General features: G+C 45.6%; 1 protein-coding gene across 2 annotated transcripts in view; it reads left to right on the plus strand.

The window, feature by feature from the left end:
- B3GNT2 (UDP-GlcNAc:betaGal beta-1,3-N-acetylglucosaminyltransferase 2) overlaps positions 1–19268 on the plus strand; it is a 36593-nt gene extending 17325 nt beyond the window's left edge. For both annotated transcript variants that reach the window (XM_033239191.1, XM_033239190.1), the window contains exon 2: positions 16755–19268. In XM_033239191.1, the coding sequence (XP_033095082.1) occupies positions 16764–17957 (1194 nt within the window). In that variant the 5' untranslated portion in view covers positions 16755–16763 and the 3' untranslated portion in view covers positions 17958–19268. The remainder of the gene's footprint in view (positions 1–16754) is intronic.
- The last annotated feature ends 598 nt before the right edge of the window (positions 19269–19866 follow it).

A 19866-nucleotide genomic window follows, 5' to 3' on the forward strand; every position in this document is an offset into this window, starting at 1 on the left:
CTGCCTCAGCCTCCCGAGTAGCTGGGACTACAGGCGCCCGCCACCTCGCCCGGCTAGTTTTTTTGTATTTTTAGTAGAGACAGGGTTTCACCGTGTTAGCCAGGATGGTCTCGATCTCCTGACCTCGTGATCCGCCCGCCTCGGCCTCCCAAAGTGCTGGGATTACAGGCTTGAGCCACCGCGCCCGGCCAAGGGACGTCTTAAGCCAGGAGAAGCCAGGCTGAGCAGAGGTATGGGTGAGGAGGACAGTAGTTGTTTTTAAGGGGTGCTGGTGGTCATGAAAGTTTGTCGAGTACCTATTGGAAGTGAGGTAGATCAGTGGTCCCCAGCCTTTTTAGACCTGGGGACCAGTTTTGTGAAAGATCGTTTTCCACGGACTTCAGGGTGGGAGGACACGCGAGATGGTTTCGGGATGAAACTGTCTCACCTTAGATCATCAGGCATCAGATTCTAGTAAGGAGCATTCAACCTAGATCCTTGCATGCACAGATAACAATAGAGTTTGCCCTCCTATGAGAATCTAATATCAAGCTGATCGGACAGGAGGCAGAGCTCAGGTGGTAATGCTTGCAGGCCTGCCCACCCGCTGCTCACCACCAGCTGTGCGGCCCATTCCTAACAGGGCATGCACCGCTAGGGGTCCATGACTCGGGGTTTGGACACCCCTGCCATAGATGATTTTTTTTTTTTGAGACGGAGTCTTGCTTTGTCGCCCAGGCTGGAGTGTAGTGGCCGGATCCCCGCTCACTGCAAGCTCCGCCTCCTGGGTTCACGCCATTCTCCTGCCTCAGCCTCCCGAGTAGCTGGGACTACAGGCGCCCGCCACCTCGCCCGGCTAGTTTTTTGTATTTTTTAGTAGAGACGGGGTTTCACCATGTTAGCCAGGATGGTCTCGATCTCCTGACCTTGTGATCCACCCGTCTCGGCCTCCCAAAGTGCTGGGATTACAGGCTTGAGCCACCGTGCCCGGCCCATAGATGATTCTTTATGCCAGGGAAAATAGTGGATTGAATTTGATTGCCCGAGTGCTTAATATTAAAGTGCTTATTTTAACATTTAAAATTCCCACTTCTCTCTGTGTGGCCTGTTATCACAGCAATGGAACTAAGTAGTGGGGAGTGGTGTACTTTTGAAAGTCGATCTTACGAGTTTGAGAGGGGTCATCTTTAAATTTTATAAATTGGTCATTGGTTGAATTCTTGTGCATTTTACTATGTAAAATGACAGTAATCACTTTCTCCTACCTATGTGAAAATAGTTTCCTTTTCTGCATATGTGTCTGTAAACATGTGGAGCCCACATAACAGATAACAGATCTCCCCTCCCTTCCCCATCTCTGTACACCAAGACTGCCAAGACAGGGCTGATGGCCTACTTATTTCCAGAAGCACTTGTACAAGGTCACTTTGATAACTTAGTTTATGTAATGGGATTCTGTTTCTAGTCCAGTAAATGTAATTTATGCTTGTACATTTCTATTAATTTTTAATTGCCTTCTTTCTCACCTCCCCCATCCCTGAGGCCTATGTTTGTTTATAGATTTATTTAATTGTATGTGTTTCCTGAGCCATGTTTTTAGGTGATGTACTGCCTTGAGATGACACCACGTAATTCTGTCTTGAGTGAGGCCTAGAGGGGAAATCTCGGGAATTGATAGATGCTTAGGATACTTATGCTAGAGCAGTGTTTAAAATGTGTGATCAAAATGGTCAAAGAATACAAAATGTCCTTAGGTTAGGTCCTGGTTCCTTTACTGTCCCTCCCCTTCTTGTTCTCAAATTGTGTGTTGAGTGGTAGGCACTAGAGATCCAGTAGTGAATATGGCCCATTCTGCCCAGAAGTCCTTGGTGTGTCAGACCTGTTAATCACACTGTGTGCTAAGTCAGATAAATGTGGGCGAGGTGGTGTTGACAGCAAGGGGGGAAGTAATAAAAGCAGCCAAACCTGGGTAGGGGCTGTGGGGTGGGAGGAAGAGGTGATGCTTTGGCTCTTTTTTTGTTTGTTTGTTTTGAGTCAGTCTCTCTATTGCCCGGGCTGGGCTGGAGTGCAGTGGTACGATCCCACTGCAGCCTGCTCACTGCAGCCTCTGCCTCCCGGGTTCAAGCGCCTCAGCCTTCCTGGTAACTGGGATTACAGGCATGAGCCACCACACCCGGCTAATTTGGGGCCATTCACTCTTTTTTTTTTATGTTGATAGCCCAGAATGGAACCTACAGACTGTGAGAAAAAGACTTTGTTACTAATGATAATTTTGACTGCTGGACTCCCCAGTCCTCTGGGACACATGGTAGAAATTCTGGTTCTCCTCCCCAGGGCAGCCTTGGGCAAGGCTCTGTCTCCCTGTGCCTTGGTCTCCTCTGCTGTAAAAGAGGTATTAGAGTGGATGGTCTGTAAGGCCCTGGGAAAGAAATTCTTGGAGCTTCTTTCTGGTAATGAAATTGGGTCGCAATCTGTGTATGAATTCGTGTGCATGTTGTTGAAAAAACAAGTAAAAGAATGAGGTAAGCCAGGCGTGGTGGCACACTTGTAGTCCCAGCTACGAGCTGGTGGCTGAGGTAAGAGGATCACTTGAGCCCAGGAATTCAAAACCAGACGGGGCAACACAGAATACAGGCAGACCCTTTACCCCCCCACACCCCCACTCCCCACACCCCCACTCCCCCACTCCCCACACCCCCACTCCCCACACCCCCACTCCCCACACACACCAAGAGTGAGATGGTACAGTTGGTGGATAATGCTGGTTCTTTGATCCCTTTTCTGCCACAGGCTCTTCCTCTCAGAGCCAGGAGAGCTGGGGTCTGGGGCAGCCCTGTGCCACTGTCCCAATCCTGTGGCAGGTTGTAAAGCTGTGCTGGTTTCCCTTTACTTCAGGCTGTGATGCTGGAGGGAAGGAAAGGCACATTTTCTCCACCTGTAGCCGGCTCTGACAGGTGTTTTAAGATGAGGCTAGTTTAAGCCCCAGCAGTCTCTCATCCTTTCATACGAATAACTAATTAAAACTAACTCATCACAAAACATATCTGCAGGGGATTCTGCCTATGGTGCGGAAGTATTACCAGACCAGGGCCCCTGGATATGTTAACCCATTGAGTGGTTCCCAAGCGGCCATTTTGTTTACATTATTACTTTCTCTTACCAATTTGGGAAAAAAAAAATTTAATTTCCCGTGGCTTTCCTTGGAATGGCTTACATCTTCCTGGGTGGGTATCCACAAATGCAATAATTTTGGTACCTTAATTTTTTAAAAGTACAACCTTATTCAGGGATTCTCAGTCCTCCTGGAGCAACAGTGTTGTGTGGTAGAAAGTATAAGAGATTAGACCCAAGGTTGGGGCCAAAGTCCAAACGCTGGCTCCACCCGGATTAGCTCTGTGACCTCAAATTATAATTGCCTCACATATTTTAGCTTGTTGTGAAGATTAAATGAGATGAGAACATCCCAGCGTTAAAAATGGGCAAAGGGCATGGGGGAGTAGGAAGACCAGGAAGGAAGCATGTGAAAAGATGGCGCCAATTAAAACAGGGAGATGTTCTTTTTTGGTAAAGATTAAAAAGGAGGATGGTGGCTGGGTGCGGTGGCTCAGACCTGTAATCCCAGCACTTTGGGAGGCTGAGGTGGGCAGATCACTTGAGGTCAGGAGTTCAAGACCAGCCTGGCTGATATAGCGAAACCCCGTCTCTACTAAATAATACAAAAATTAGCCAGGCATGGTGGTGGGTGCCTGCAGTCTCAGCTACTTGGGAGGCTGAGGTAGGAGAATCGCTTGAACCTGGGAGGCAGAGGTTGCAATGAGCTGAGATCGTACCACTGACTCCAGCCTGGACAACAGAGCGAGACTCCATCTAAAAAAATAAATAAATGAATAAAAGAGGAGTATAGTATTCACTGTCAGTGTGGATGACTCTGTGCCTTTGGGTATACAATGAGAGGATAAATCAGTCTGACCTTTTTGGTGGGAGGTTAAGGGTGAGAGTGAGGGGGATAGCTTGATTCTCTGCTAAATGACTTTAAAATGTTGGGTTCCCTTCGTAATGTTTCCTCCGGAAATAACCAGATGATATGCCTAGGTGGGTGTTTATGTATTTTCAGTTACAGGAAAAATCAGAAACAACTCCTAATCTCATTGATTAGCAATTGGTAAAGCAGTTGGGTTGGGTGGCTCATGCCTGTAATCCCAGCACTTTGGGAGGCCGAGGCAGGTGGCTCATTTGAGGCCAGGAGTTTGAGACCAGCCTGGGCGACATGGCGAAACCCCATCTCCACAAAAAATACCAAAATTAGCCAGGTGTGGTGGCGTGCCTGTAGTCCCAGCTACTCAGGAGGCTGAAGTGAGCTGTCAGGGATCGATTGAGCCCAGGAGGTTGAGGCTGCAGTGAGCTGTGATTGCGCCACTGCACTTCAGCCTGGGTGACAGAGTAAGACCCTATCCCCCCGCTCCCCCCAAAATTTGATAAGGCAAATCACATCTACCTGTATCCTGTCAGAGGTGAGTTAGAGATCTGATGACAGAAGACAAACCACTCTTCCCCCTGTGAACTGAATCTGCTTTAGAGAAATTAAGTCTTTGGGACTACAAAGCCAACTAAAGTTGTAATAATGGGCATCCAACTTGGAGTTCTTCATTTTTTCCCTTATTTCATGTTCCTATGTGATGTGGTCAGTTTTCTGTTTTAAGTAGATGGGATATGAAAGAAAGCACATTCCTCTGGTCCATCCAGCAGCAACATTGTCCACTTAGCCGCAGCTTCACTGGCCGTCTGGTGAGCTAGCCACCTGATCTTTGTCCTGAGCACAACCCTAAGCTGCTCTGGCCTAGGGTATGCATTGATGTGGCAAGCTCCTACAGAGGGAGGCCTCTTCACTCCGGGTCCAGCAGCACCCGATGACTCCCTGTGTGTGCCCCTCCTTCCTTCTGCCTGCTTGACTGTCTGTATACCCAGCCTTGCTTGCCTGCACCCTAGAGGATTGCTCCTGCTGCTTGGTGACTGTGGGTGATCTCTGACCTAGGTACCCAGGAATTTTTCTGCCATCTATACTTTCTTCAGCAAACTCAGAAAAACCCCCTGCCCTACCTAATTTTGGGGGATATTTTTCATCTGTTCCAGGGCATTCTTTAGATTGTTATTCCATCTTTATAGTTACTCAGGTATCATATTTGTTGTATTTAACTTCCCTTGCTTAGATTACTGCCTGGTTTCTACCTGCTAGTTGAACCCAGACTGAAAAACATTCTGTGCAGCTCACCTAAGCAGGCAGAAGGATGAATCTGAGAGAAGTCTTTAGAAATTTCTCTGAGGGCTCACTGAGAGCCTGCCAGAGTACACTTGCTTGTACACAGGTCCTAGAGGTTGGAGTGGAAGCATTTACCAAGCCATGTACAAGCTCTTACCAAGGACTTCCAAAATGCATTAAGCTCCCCGGGAAGGGACTGCTTGCATTCCAGCATTTCTTTTCTTTTCTTTTTTGTTTTTTGAGACGGAGTCTTGCTCTGTTGCCCAGGCTGGAGTGCAGTGGCGCAATCTCGGCTCACTGCAAGCTCCATCTCCTGGGTTCACGCCATTCTCCTGCCTCAGCCTCTCAAGTAGCTGGGACTACAGGTGCCCACCACCGCACCTGGCTTATTTTTTGTATTTTTTTTTTTTTGAGACAGAGTCTCGCTCTGCCCCTAGGCTGGAGTGCAGTGGCCGGATCTCAGCTCACTGCAAGCTCCGCCTCCTGGGTTCACGCCATTCTCCTGCCTCAGCCTCCGGAGTAGCTGGGACTACAGGCACCCGCCACTTCGCCCAGCTAGTTTTTTGTATTTTTTAGTAGAGACGGGGTTTCACCGTGTTAGCCAGGATGGTCTCGATCTCCTGACCTCGTGATCCGCCCGTCTCGGCCTCCCAAAGTGCTGGGATTACAGGCTTGAGCCACCGCGCCCGGCCTATTTTTTGTATTTTTACTAGAGATAGGGTTTCACCGTGTTAACCAGGATGGTCTCGATCTCCTGACCTTTTGATCTGCCCGCCTTGGCCTCCCAAAGTGCTGGGATTACAGGCGTGAGCCACTGCACCCGGCCCCAGCATTTCTTTTCTAAAATGACTCAGCTGGGGTAACATGAGGAGACCTTATCTCTACAAAAAAAATTTAAAAATTGGGTGTGGTGGTGCATCCCAGCTATTCGAGAGGCTGAGATGGAAGGATTGCTTGGGCCTGGGAGGTTGAGGCTGCAGTGAGCCGTGATCGGGCAACTATAGTCTAGCCTGGGCGACAGCGGAGACCCTGTCTCAAAAACAAAAAATGATTGTCCCACCTTAGTTAAGTAGATGCCCCCAGGTTGGAAATCTGTACTAAGGGTCTTCCTCTAGATATGCTTACCATGACTGTCATGGCCTTGTAGGTAATAATTGCTAGAGGTCCATCCCTCTCCAGAAAGGAGGTAGAGATGCCCCATTTTGGGATAGGGTGCAGGAGGGATAACGGGTCTGCTGTGGAGGAAGATGGCACCCTCACCCGGAAGCCCTGCTGAATCCCACACACCTGCACTGCTGCACACCCATGTGTCTGCTGCCTTTGGTGGTCTGGGGCTGACTGTGGGAAATGAGGGGGCAGCTGTACTTCTCACACCAGTTTACCTCTTCAGATCTTGTCCCCACCCTCATGTCTAATACGGAGTCAGCACTGCTGAAATTCTTGTCTCCCCTAAGGTCTAGCAAGTTCTTTAAATGTTTCTGTTACCCTTTAGTTCTTAATAAGTGAGAGTTTTGTATAAATATGTCTGTAATTCAGCACACGTGATTTTTCCATTGTCATCTCTTAGGAGAAAGGGTGTATATATATTTAATTAATCTGGTTTCTACTGAACACTGTGTTCAGTAAACTTGTCCGGATGACCAAAGTGTCTGTTCCTTTAGCAAATGCTGGGGGAGTCTCAGGTACCATGTGCTGGAGTGTAATGGTGGTGCAGTGTGAAGACCTTAATTGTGGAGGGTGTCCAGGTAGAGGCATCCTGACCAGGAGCAGACAGCCTGACTCTGCGCAGTGAGGCTGGTGTTTAGGCTGGGGCATACCCTTGGGCAGGAAATCTCTTAGAAGAGAGAGAGAAGTGATAAAGCCCTGAGTTCAACCTCTGGGAATGGAGAAGAAAGGAGTTCTAGAAAACAACAGACACGTAGCTAGAGTTAGGTTCTCAGGGAGCAGTAGCATATTGGTGGTGGTCTGGGGGAACTGGGGGAACAGCATGAGCAGGGAGGGTGTGTCCAGGGGACTGAAGACTTGGGAAACAGGACATATTTGGGAGCATAGTGGGAAATGAGGGTGTAGGCTATTGCAGGCTCTGTGGAATAGAGGAAAGATGAGGAGGGAGCTACCAGTGGCATTATAGAAGTAGGAACCCGGGACCTGGCTCCTGGCTGAATGCGCAGAGCAGGAAGCAACTCAAGGTAATGTGGGGTTTTCACCAGGTGCCTGGGAACTTGATCCATTGCACAGAGGGGCCTGAGGAAGAGGGACTCCGTAAGGCATGTGAAAGCTAATATCTGGAGTTAGATGGTTGACCCGTGAACCCTCCTTTTGGAGGTGATGCTCATGGCATTGGATGGATGAGTTTGTAGAGAGAAGACTTACTAAAGAGGCAGTGAAGGACGGAACTTTGAGAAATGTGCTTCATTTAGGGTTTGATGGAGAAGGCAGACCTCTGAAGAGCTATTGGAGGTTGTATCATCCCGTTTTACAAAGGAGAAAAGTGAGGCTTAGAGAGGTTGGGTAACTTGCCTAAGGTCACACAACCAGTAGGTAACATAACCAGAATTTAATCCTGGTCCTCTCATTCCAGATGCCAAACTGGTTTTCCAGTCTGAAAATGTATCTGGGACATCTCCATCCTCAAACATCTGCTACCCTTATTTTTAAATCATATAATCTGAGGACCTAAAACCATTTTCAGTTTTACTAAAGGCAGGGCAGGATGGCCTCTGGGAAGGTTAATTCCCTTTTCCTTTTTTCCCAAAAGTTCTGTATGTGTTTATTTGAAGAATACATCTGGTGGCTAATTTGATTTGAAATGATGAATATCATTTGAGAAAATCGGCCACACCGGGCTTTTGGGGGATTGTAATCAGTGGGGACCAGAATGTGTCCTGCCAGATGCTTTGATCTGTAATGTCGCCTGTGGGACTGTGTAGGTAAGTAGATTCATTATAAATATGCTTCCCCTTTAATTTTGAACATGAAGGCTAAAAGTATTGGCTGGGAATCAAATTGCTTAAATCTAGCTGACAGTTGTTCCGTGACTTAGACTGGAGAGCAGAGGGGAACCATCAGCTTAGTGCCAGCCTCTTGGTGAGGGAGTCTGGGGAGTTCTGAGGCTTCCTTGCCCCGGAGAGAACCCAAGCCAGGCCTCCTTCTCCAATCAAGGAACAAGCTCTAGCTGTGGCCCAGCTCTTCTGGTCCCGCTGAGCTGCACCACTCACACCCTTATCACCCCACCATCTGCCAGCAGTGCTGGGAGCTGTTCTCTCCCCTAGAGCCACTTAGGTGCAAACTGTCTCTGTCTCTGTTTACCCAAGCAAAACCTGGAAAGGGCTGGCAAGGACCAGGCAACAGATGGGATAGCCAGAGAGGTGAGGACTTAGGTAAACCACTCTTGCCAGACTCCCAGATGTGGAGGGGGAGGGCAAAGGGCAGAGCGAACATGCTCCTCTGGTCTCACGATATGACAGGGGGCTTGGGCTCTTTCCCTCTGAGGATTCCTGTGTCCTGTTTGAGCAGGAAAGTGATCAGGAACCAGGATGCCCCCTAGACATGGAGGCTGCTAGCTCTGACACTCCTGGGGTTTAGTCAGAAGCTTGGATTTCCAGCCTCTTTCTCTCAGCCTGAGTGGGTAGGGGTGACTGGTCATTTTATTTTATGGTTACAAGGAGGCCTTGCTTTTCTTTCATCCTTAATCTTGGTAGTAGGAGAAAGTGCAGGGCAGTCTTGGCACAGGTCTTGGGTCTGGCTTGGACGTATTGCTCGTTCTAGCCCTGGCTAGTTACTGTCGGGCATCTCTTTAGCTTGCCTGAGCCCATTGGTGGGGGAGTCAGACCCTGCCTGAGTTCTGGGAGAGAGTCCTCATGGCTGTTGGTGGCCACATTCATATGTTTTCTGGCCAGCAACTTTGCTTCAGTGCTACAGGGCTCTCAGAATTGAAGGGAACCTTTTTAGGGTTATTGGGTTCTGCGATTCCCAGTCTAGTGTCTATGAATGAAACATTGGAATTGTTTCAGTATTTGAGTCCTAAGGAAAATAGCCTGTGTGGGCTAAGTAGGTATTGAAGACCTTTGCTTTGGTCAGAGTTAAAGTAACTGAAGGTCATCTCATGTGGATGGGTGGGAGGGAGGCCTGGGGGAGGAGGGATCGTAGCTTCTGATTTTTATTATTATTTTTATTTTAAGAGATATGGTCTCTATCACTCAACCTGGAGTACAGTGATACAATCTCGGCTCACTGCAGCCTGGATCTCCTGGGTTCAAGCAGCCCTCCCACCTCAGCATCCTGGGTAGCTGGGACCACAGGTGCATGCCACTATGCCCACCTCAGCATCCTGGGTAGCTGGGACCACAGGTGCATGCCACTATGCCCACCTCAGCATCCTGGGTAGCTAGGACCACAGGTGCATGCCACTATGCCCAGCTAATTTTTTTTAACAATGTAGACATGGGGTCTTGCTGTGTTGCCCAGGTTGGTCTCGAACTCCCGGGCTCAAGCAATCCTCTCACCTTGGCTTCCTAAAATGTTGGGATTACAGGCGTGAACCATGGTGCCCAGCCCATAGCTTCTGATTAATAGAACAGCAGGACAGTAGGAAAATGGGTGCCTTTGAAAACGATGGTTTTGCATGGAGGTTAAAACAAAAACAAAAAAAACAGCCTCTTAGCCAAGAAACTAAGGTCTTGAGAAATTGGCTTCCCCAGGGTCACGGAGAAAGTCCATGTGAGTCACTGTCTGTTTTCACAGCTTGGTAATCTTTCCCATGTTCCAGTGCAATGTGTAGAAGAAACCAGAACTAAAAGGCCTGGGCGCAAGCCCTGACTCCATCACTTACTGGCTGGGAACCTGGGACTCTCAAAGCCTCATTTGTTCTCATTTTCTTTTAGGAGAGAGATGAATGGAGGCTGCATTTTGCCCAGAGTGTAACCTGTAGAGTCACTAATGTTACTTAGGATAGTGTAATGCCTCCCACATCTGACTGTTGACTCGTAGTTTTGTGGGTTAAAATGTATAAATATAGAGCTTTTAAAAAATTACCTCGAAGAGGATTAACCATGGAAAGTAAGCCCCAAATCCCTTCAGTTCCTGCAGTCATAATCCTGCGCAGCAGCATTTGCTTCTGTGATTGTGTGATGCTTGAAAAGTCACACTCTGGAGCTATCATTGCCTGGGTTTGAGTCCCGGCTCTATCATTTACCAGCTGTGTGACGTTGGACAAGTTCAGTTACTTGTCCACCCATCCCCTGTCCCCCACCCCATGCCTCAGCGAAATAAGTAGTGGGAGTTTAGAGTATCTGCCTCAAAGGATTGCTGGTGCCTGGGACATATTTGTTAGGGCAGGTGTGTTCATGTTTCACTATTTCATGTAGGAGCCCTTAGGAGGTGGCACAGGCACAAGGGAAGGTGTGCAGGTAATAGGGATAGGTGTTGTGACAGAGCCTCTGTGCAGCACTGCAGGAGTCGAATACAGCAGTGCTGGCACAGGCCGGGGTGGGCTGTGGAACAGGGAACCCCTCATGGGGCTGTGTGCTGTGTCCCAATCCCTAGCGTGCGGAAGAGGCTGCTTACAGGGCAGACAGTTGGGCAGCGTTAAAGGATGTGAAAACGCCCTCTCATCCCACCACCCTGAATAAACCCACTTTGTTTTTGTGTGGTATTTTATCTAGATTGTCACATAGTTTCGGCATCATGTCTGTACTGTTTTGTAAGCCATTTTTCAGCTAAGGTTTTCTGTTATGCTGTCTTTCTAAATATTTTAATTTCATTAAACAAAACCAACTGAAGTTTGAAAACTGTTCCGTCCCTGTTGGGGACAAGGTAAAAAGCTAAAGTCGCTTTGTGTTTGTATATGGGGTTTTCTCTTATTTCTGTTACAATAAAAACTGTGTTTCACAGCAAGAGTTTATAACATCTTCCCCCAGCTTTGGGGTAAGTTTTCTTAAATTCTTACGCAATGTAACTTCCTGCTGAAGAAAGACATTGGAATTGGGTTTTCTGTCTGCGATGGGAATATTTAGTCAGATATTTAGAGAGCTTTTTCCCACAGATATTTTTATGGGGGTCACTGCTTTATCTTCCCTTCCATGAACTTGGCTTTATTCTAAGAGCCTACTGGAAGCCGAGTTCTCATGCAAGACACTGTGCTCAGGTCACAAGTGCACGATGACATTTAATCTTGATGGAAATGTGCAGTTGAGAATCTTGTGTTTTCCACCTTCTTCTTCAGATTGGCTTGAAAGAAATACCCTTTAGCAAGTAATGGGAAGAGTTGCCTCAAATTGAGCCTTTGGGAATCTTCAGTCTTTTACAAGAAAGGCTGATCGGCCGGGCGCGGTGGCTCAAGCCTGTAATCCCAGCACTTTGGGAGGCCGAGATGGGCGGATCACGAGGTCAGGAGATCAAGACCATCCTGGCTAACACGGTGAAACCCCGTCTCTACTAAAAATACAAAAACTAGCCGGGCGAGGTGGCGGGCGCCTGTAGTCCCAGCTACTCGGGAGGCTGAGGCAGGAGAATGGCGTAAACCCGGGAGGCGGAGCTTGCAGTGAGCTGAGATCTGGCCACTGCACTCCAGTCCGGGCGACAGAGCGAGACTCCGCCTCAAAAAAAAAAAAAAAAAAAAAAAGAAAGGCTGATCTGTTTCCTGAGGGGGAACTGGGAGCTCGTAGGTGACCCCATTTCCCTTATTTTGGAGCCTCTTAGTAACTATCAGTGTACCATGATCCCATGCCATAGTCAGCCTGTGGGACTTCACTGTTGACCTGGACCAGGTAACTAGAATGTGGCTGAGCCTCATAGAAAAAAGAAGAGATCCAGAGAGTCCTGGATTGGGATCCAGAAGGCGGTCTTGTCTAAGCCTTGTCACTGAACTCTTCCATAATATTCAGGCAAATCATCAGTCCCCTCTGAGCTTCCATTTTCTCCTGGTAAAGTAGTATCCCGTCTGCTTCCCTTAGGGGGTGAGAATGAGAAATGAGCAGGAAAATGGCCTGCGGGCTGGAGGCCTTGAGCACTTAAAGGTGAGAGTGGTGTTCCCGGGAAGGCCATTGATTAGTCCCTGTGTCTTGAGCCAAGGTGATATGAGAACTGTACCTTGGCATGGCCTTGACTGAGGAAATACAAGGCTGAACTGTAGCAGGTGAAGCTGGAAATCTTGCCAGGGATCAGCAAGCTTATTCCTCAAAGCATCCTCAAAAGAAGGATTGGTGTTTTTTAGAGGCTTCAAGTGGTTGTGGTTGGATTCCAGTTATTCATGGCCTCCCCTATAATCTAGATGTATAAACTTGTTAAATTACCTGGAGTCATTTTTACATATTATTCACCCTGTGTCTTTCCTAGGAGAATTAGCTCTGGAAGTTTACAACCTCCTATGTAAAGTACTGTGCTTCCCTTTTTTCTTCCCTAAGCTGTCCTCTTTTACTCTAGAAATTTTGGTAAAGGTCTATTAATGTTTTAAATCCCTTTACTGAGTTAAATTTTTCCGGGTATTTAGCTGTTCATAGTATGTGCTGTTTTTTCCTGAGTAGTCTTGCTCTGTCACCCAGGCTAGAGTGCAGTGGCATAATCTCGCCTCACCGCAACCTCAGCCTCCCGAGTAGCTTGGACTACAGGAGTACACCAGCATGCCCAGCTACTTTTTTGTATTTTTAGTAGAGGCAGGATTTTGCTATGTTGGCCAGGCTAGTCTCAAACTCCTGGCCTCAAGTGATCTGCCCACCTTGGCCTACCAAAGCAAAGTGCTGGGTTTACAGGCGTGAGTCACTGTGCCCAGCCCCTTTGCAAATCTTTTTCTTTATTGTAGTTTTTCACCACCATCACATATTTCCTGCTGCCCTCCTTCCAGCCTAGGAAGGGCCTGAGACCTAGAGACAGCAGTACTGGGTCAAGGGCTCACTTTAGCATTAGGAGAATTGTCCCAAGTTAGAACCTTTTCTTTTTGAGAAGTATTTGAGAAGTAACTGGAGTTATCACCGAAATCTCCAAAGGTATGAGGTTAGGTCTTTCAAGAATAGTTTCGTGGGCAGGGGACCAGGAAGTGGGTGCCGTTGATTGGCTGCAGATGCAATCAAGGCCGTGTGCTGAGTCTGTGGGGGTCGGGGGAGTCACCAGTCTCTAGTCTGGGTGGGGTAAGTCTGCAAAACATCTCAAAAGACCAATCTGAGGTTCTATAATAGTGGTGTTAACTACAGGAGCACTTGGGGAAGTCAAAGATCCTGCGGCCGCATGACTGCTGAGCAGTAAGGGATTATAAAAACTGCTTACATTTTAGCAGAATTCAGGCCCCTCTCAATCCTAATCTTGTGACCTTTCATTGGCCTCAGCCCCCTGAACAAGGAAGGGGTCAGTTTTATGGAGGGACTGTTACCATCTGTGCTTCCAAGTTAAACCATAAACTAAATTTCTCCCGTGGTTAGCTTGGCCTATCTATGCCCAGGAATGAGCGGAGACAGCCAGTCTGTGAGTGTAGATGCAAGATGGAGTCAGCCATGCTAGATTTCTCACTATCCATAATCTTTGCAAAGGTGGTTTCAGCAGTAGCAAATACAAGCAACCAGATTAAGATCTACTAGACAGATCTTTAGAGACAAACAATAGCTTGTGAATTCCTTGTTGATCTCATCTGGGCTCTCTAATATGTAATAGTTTTACAGCATTCTCAGCATGACAGATATTCTTCTACTTTAGTAATGTTTGTTAGAATCCAGTGAACCTAAAAATCTTCTTTTAAAAAGCAAATACTAGATTAAAATAGTCACAAAACTTTCTTCTAGAGGTTGGAGAAGTGTAGTTACCTTTTGGCATGGTACAGTCTTGGAATCTGTTTGCCTTGGCTGGTATTCCAGTCTGCCCTTCTTTAAATGTGTACCTCCTCAGGTATAAAATGGGAATGAGTAATAGTACCTAAGGATAAATTCCCAGTTGAATTAACCTGATAGGAAAATCTTCAGCTGTTTATAAAACATTGCCATTCCAGTTTTTTGGGCTGTCTTTTAATGTCACCTTGGCTTAAATGTTTTCTTATATAGGCCATCCATGTCAATAGTGTTAGAACCTGGGATATCCCCAGCAAACCATCTCATTACTCATTCTTTATTCTTCCATTGCCCACAGCCTGAAATCCTTTGATATTTCACTAAAAGAGCATTTATATTTCCCTTTTTCTTTTTGCTACAAACAATAGATATCTTTTTTTTTTTTTTTTTTTTTGAGACGGAGTCTCGCTCTGTCGCCCGAGCGGGGAGTGCAGTGGCCGGATCTCAGCTCACTGCAAGCTCTGCCTCCCAGGTTTATGCCATTCTCCTGCCTCAGCCTCCCGAGTAGCTGGGACTACAGGCGGCCGCCACCTCGCCCGGCTAGATTTTTGTATTTTTTAGTAGAGACGGGGTTTCACCATGTTAGCCAGGATGGTCTCGATCTCCTGACCTCGTGATCCACCCGTCTCGGCCTCCCAAAGTGCTGGGATTACAGGCTTGAGCCACCGTGCCCAGCCTAATAGATATCTTAAGTATACACTTGAGGTTTTGACAAATGTATACATCCATGGAGCCTTCATCAGGATCAAGACCTATATGGTACATTTCTGTACCCCAGGAAGTTCCCTCCTATCCTTCTCCAAGCCCACCACCTCCATCACTTTCAGATTTCTAGAACCTAAATTAGTTTTGGCTGGTCTTGAAGTTAATATAAGTGAAAATTTGGGTCTGGCCTTCATTCACAATGTAATGTTGTAGTGTTTCATTCACTATAGTTTCCCTTTGTGTTGCCAAGGGGTATACCATTGTATGCAGATGCCACAGTTTGCATCAGTTTGCATCAGTTTGCATCGGTTCTGTTGATGATACTTGGGCTGTTGCCAGTTTTTGGCTATTGGGATAAAGCTGTCCTGAATCCGCTTTCATTTTCTCTCTCTGAGATGCTCTGTGGTTCCGTGTCTCCTGCTTCCTAGCCCTGCAACCCTGGGCAAGTGTCTTAATCTCTCTGATTGGGTTTCCTCATCTGTAAAATGGTAGGTTGGAAAATAACTCAGGGTTGGGACTAGCATTAAAAAAAGAGAGATAGGGTCAGACACGCCTCTAATCCCAGCACTTTGGGAGGCTGAAGTGGGAGGATCACCTGAGGTCAGGAGTTGGAGCCTAACCAGTCCCTGTTTCTACATTTAAAAAACTTGAAGTTTTTCAAATGAAACAGAACTTGAGAGTGAATGACACGGAACTGCACACAGTGCATCATACATGTAAATAGAGTTTTGTGTGTGTATGTGTATACTAAACTGTAAAATGTATTTGTTATGACTTAGGCAAATCGGTTTGCCAAGCACTATATGTGCCTTTGTAAGCAAGGAAGTTGAACTCTCCTGAGGTTATTTAGTAACAGGTATTTCTAGCTTCAGCATGTCTAAAGCAATCACTTTCATAGTGCTTGCTGTGAGCCAGGTACTATTTTAAAAGCTTTCCGTGATGAAGGGGTGGCCTGCCCCTCCACACCTGTGGGTGTTTCTCGTTAGGTGGAACGAGAGACTTGAGAAAAGAAATAAGACACAGAGACAAAGTACAGAGAAAGAAAAGCGGGGCCCAGGGGACCGGCGCTCAGCTTACAGAGGACCCACGCCGGCACTCAGCTTACAGAGGACCCACGCCGGCGCTCAGCTTCCAGAGGACCCACGCCGGCACCGGTCTCTGAGTTCCCTTAGTATTTATTGATAATTATCTTTACCATCAAAAAGATAAGGGAGTAGCAGGACAATAGGATCATTTTAGGGAGAAAATCAGCAGTAAGACATATAGATAAAGATCTCTGTGACATGAATAAGTTCAAAGGCAAATGCTGTGCCTTGAGATGCATATGCAAACATCTCCATAAACCTTTTAGCAGCATTGCTCCAGCAAGTCCCACCTTATTCCTAAAGGCGATTTTCTCCTTGCTCAGTAAACAAAGCATACAATCGGGTTTTACACAGAGATGTTCCATTGCCCAGGGACGGGCAGGAGACAAATGCTTTTCTCTTACTTGAGATTAAGAGAATGGTGATGACCTTTAACCAGCAAGCAGCCTTTAGGCACTTGTTTAACAAAGCACACCCTGCACAGCCCAAAATCCATTAAACCTTGAGTCACCACAGCACATGTCTCTTGCAAGGACAAGGTTGGGGGTAGGGTCACAGATTAACAGCATCTCAAATACAGAACAAAATGGAGTCTCTTATGTGTGCTTCCTTCTATATAGACACAGTAACAGGCTGATCTCTTTCTTTTCCCCACACATATAACAACATATACTCCTCACAACCATTCTTTGAAGTGGACTTGATTCCCATTTTATATATGGAGAAGCAGAGACATGGACTATCCCACTTGCCCATGGTCACAAAGCTGGAAAGGAAGGGCCAAGATTTGAACCTAGGCAGTGCAAGTGTAGAGTCTTTGCTGTAAACCACTATTCCTGGGGAGACAAGTAAAATAAATTGTATGTGCAAATGCGTATTGATAGTTAATTGATGCAATACTCCACCCCTTTATTCCAGATATGAGAAATGAGTGTTGGACGTCGAAGAATAAAGTTGTTGGGTATCCTAATGATGGCAAATGTCTTCATTTATTTGATTATGGAAGTCTCCAAAAGCAGTAGCCAAGAAAAAGATGGAAAAGGGGAAGTAATAATACCCAAAGAGAAGTTCTGGAAGATATCTACCCCTCCCGAGGCATACTGGAACCGAGAGCAAGAGAAGCTGAACCGGCAGTACAACCCCATCCTGAGCATGCTGGCCAACCAGACGGGGGAGGCGGGCAGGCTCTCCAATATAAGCCATCTGAACTACTGTGAGCCTGACCTGAGGGTCATGTCGGTGGTTACAGGTTTTAATAACTTGCCAGACAGATTTAAAGACTTTCTGCTGTATCTGAGATGCCGCAATTATTCACTGCTTATAGATCAGCCGGATAAGTGTGCAAAGAAACCCTTCTTGTTGCTGGCGATTAAGTCCCTCACTCCACATTTTGCCAGAAGGCAAGCAATTCGGGAATCCTGGGGCCGAGAAAGCAACGCGGGGAACCAAACCGTGGTGCGAGTCTTCCTGCTGGGCCAGACACCCCCAGAGGACAACCACCCCGACCTTTCAGATATGCTGAAATTTGAGAGTGACAAGCACCAAGACATTCTTATGTGGAATTACAGAGACACTTTCTTCAACTTGTCTCTGAAGGAAGTGCTGTTTCTCAGGTGGGTAAGTACTTCCTGCCCAGACACTGAGTTTGTTTTCAAGGGCGATGATGATGTTTTTGTGAACACCCATCACATCCTGAATTACTTGAATAGTTTATCCAAGAGCAAAGCCAAAGATCTGTTTATAGGTGATGTGATCCACAATGCTGGACCTCATCGGGATAAGAAGCTGAAGTACTACATCCCTGAAGTTGTTTACTCTGGCCTCTACCCACCCTATGCAGGGGGAGGGGGCTTCCTCTACTCCGGCCACCTGGCCCTGAGGCTGTACCATATCACTGACCAGGTCCATCTCTACCCCATCGATGACGTTTATACTGGAATGTGCCTTCAGAAACTCGGCCTCGTTCCAGAGAAACACAAAGGCTTCAGGACATTTGATATCGAGGAGAAAAACAAAAATAATATCTGCTCCTATGTAGATCTGATGTTAGTACATAGTAGAAAACCTCAAGAGATGATTGATATTTGGTCTCAGTTGCAGAGTGCTCATTTAAAATGCTAAAATAGATACAAACTCAATTTTGCATAGAAAGGTGAATTTTGAATAGTTTCCATGTTGTGTTCTCACATTAGAGTAACTTCTATATTAAACCATGAAAATTGCCTTTACGAGTGATATCCATTTGAGGGCCTCTAAACCCTTCAATGTGGTACTCACGTGAAGAGGGAAAGTAGAAGATGGTCAATTTTTTACGGATAATATGGCAGGGTGATTGGTTCTGATCTTACCGGCTAGTGGTCATTTTTGAAAAACTTGTACCCTCTTATCTGAAGTCATGTTTCTGGAATTTGACCATTTTAAGTTATTTTGCTTGCCCTCTTCTATAATATTCCTACTTCCCGTAATAATGACTGATTTATTTGTAATTCAGGTGTTTATAAACATATTGGCTACAAAGACTTTGTTAAACATGATCCGGTGATTTTTGTGAAATGGAATTATGTTTATTGTTATGGGATTTGGGTAAATTTTAAATTGTGCAGAAAACTGAACTTTCAGTTGTCAGTTGTAGAATTCAGTTTTTCAATTGTGGAAATTTCCTGCTACCCAAACAGTATTTTCGTGTGTTAATTAATTTTGCAAAATAAGAATCATTGTGTGACACTCATCTAATTTATCTTGTTGTGATCTTATGGTCATAATAAGGAGAAAGAGGGTTTAATTTTTCTTGTATTTGGTTTGCTGGGTGGTATCATAGTCTAATTTTAGTATTTGAAAATGAGTATGATTCCTTAATGGCCAGCTGAAGATTGAATTGCCCCTAACAACCGTATTGTGTTAGTGAATTTTCAGTGTGGACCAGGAAGGCATATATAACTTTTGAACTTGAGTGAAAAGATTGAAGTTGCAGACTTTTGCATAGATGGTTTGTCAATTTAAAACACCAGAATTTATTATTGCCATATTTCCACATGCTGCTTATACAAGATGATTATTCTGAGTAGTAATTGCTTCCCTGTCTATGTAGAAGTGCCTGTTTTTATTTATTGTTCAGATCAAAGACCAAAACATTTTCTTAAATATATTTTATGTAATATTTTATTTGTATACAGTGTTGGTGAAATATTTAACTAGAGCATGATATTTTAAATGTTAAGATATAACATATGTTAAATAAAACTGTTATTTTTGAATTTTAAAACTTGTTTTTTGGGGGTCTGAACTACTAGAGTTTAAAATTCTGCCAAACTATTATATGTACTATTGTGTAACATACTTTCTTGAAATATTTTTGTTTATAGAATTGAAGGTTCTTATCAGATGGGATACTGGGGACTATAAACAATGGAAATAAAGCCACTGTATTTTTAATTGTTTGTGTAATGTGTAATCTATAATCCTTTTGTTTCCCATATTTGAGAACATTTTCCCTGAAAGAGGCCAGTTTTCCCCCCCAAAAACCATTACAGTGGTGTTGAACTATCACTGTCTCTCAGTGGGTCATCTATCTTTGCATTTAAAATCCCCAAAGTCCTTTCCCATTTAAAGTCTTTAAAGAAAAGTGAGAATATTTATTGATGCTTCCCTTTTCAGTGAGTATGAGTAATTTAATTAGGGAGTGGTGTGGCATTGTAAAGATTGTGTTATCCTAAGCCATGTCTATTTTGGAGTTTGTAGCCGCAAAGATGAAATGCAGAGGCAGCCTTGACTACTCGATTTCCTTTCATAGACCCACGTTGAGAAGACACTACTAACGTTCAGTGGGAAACGAGTAGACAATTGATGAAGCTGAAAAAACAGAAGGGTTAGTGTTATAAGAGCAAACTGTCTTCTCCTGTTTGGAATATGGAAGCCATTTCTGAGCAAGTATGGAGGACACAGGTACTTGATTTGAGATTGAAGACTATTTTCAGCCTGGTCTTCCTGAAGGTTTCCTGGGGCCTGCATCTGCCTTCTACTCCTGTGGCTG

This window comes from Trachypithecus francoisi, unplaced genomic scaffold, assembly GCF_009764315.1.
Source record: "Trachypithecus francoisi isolate TF-2019V2 unplaced genomic scaffold, Tfra_2.0 Lachesis_group17, whole genome shotgun sequence".
In the NCBI taxonomy this organism is placed as follows: domain Eukaryota; kingdom Metazoa; phylum Chordata; class Mammalia; order Primates; family Cercopithecidae; genus Trachypithecus; species Trachypithecus francoisi.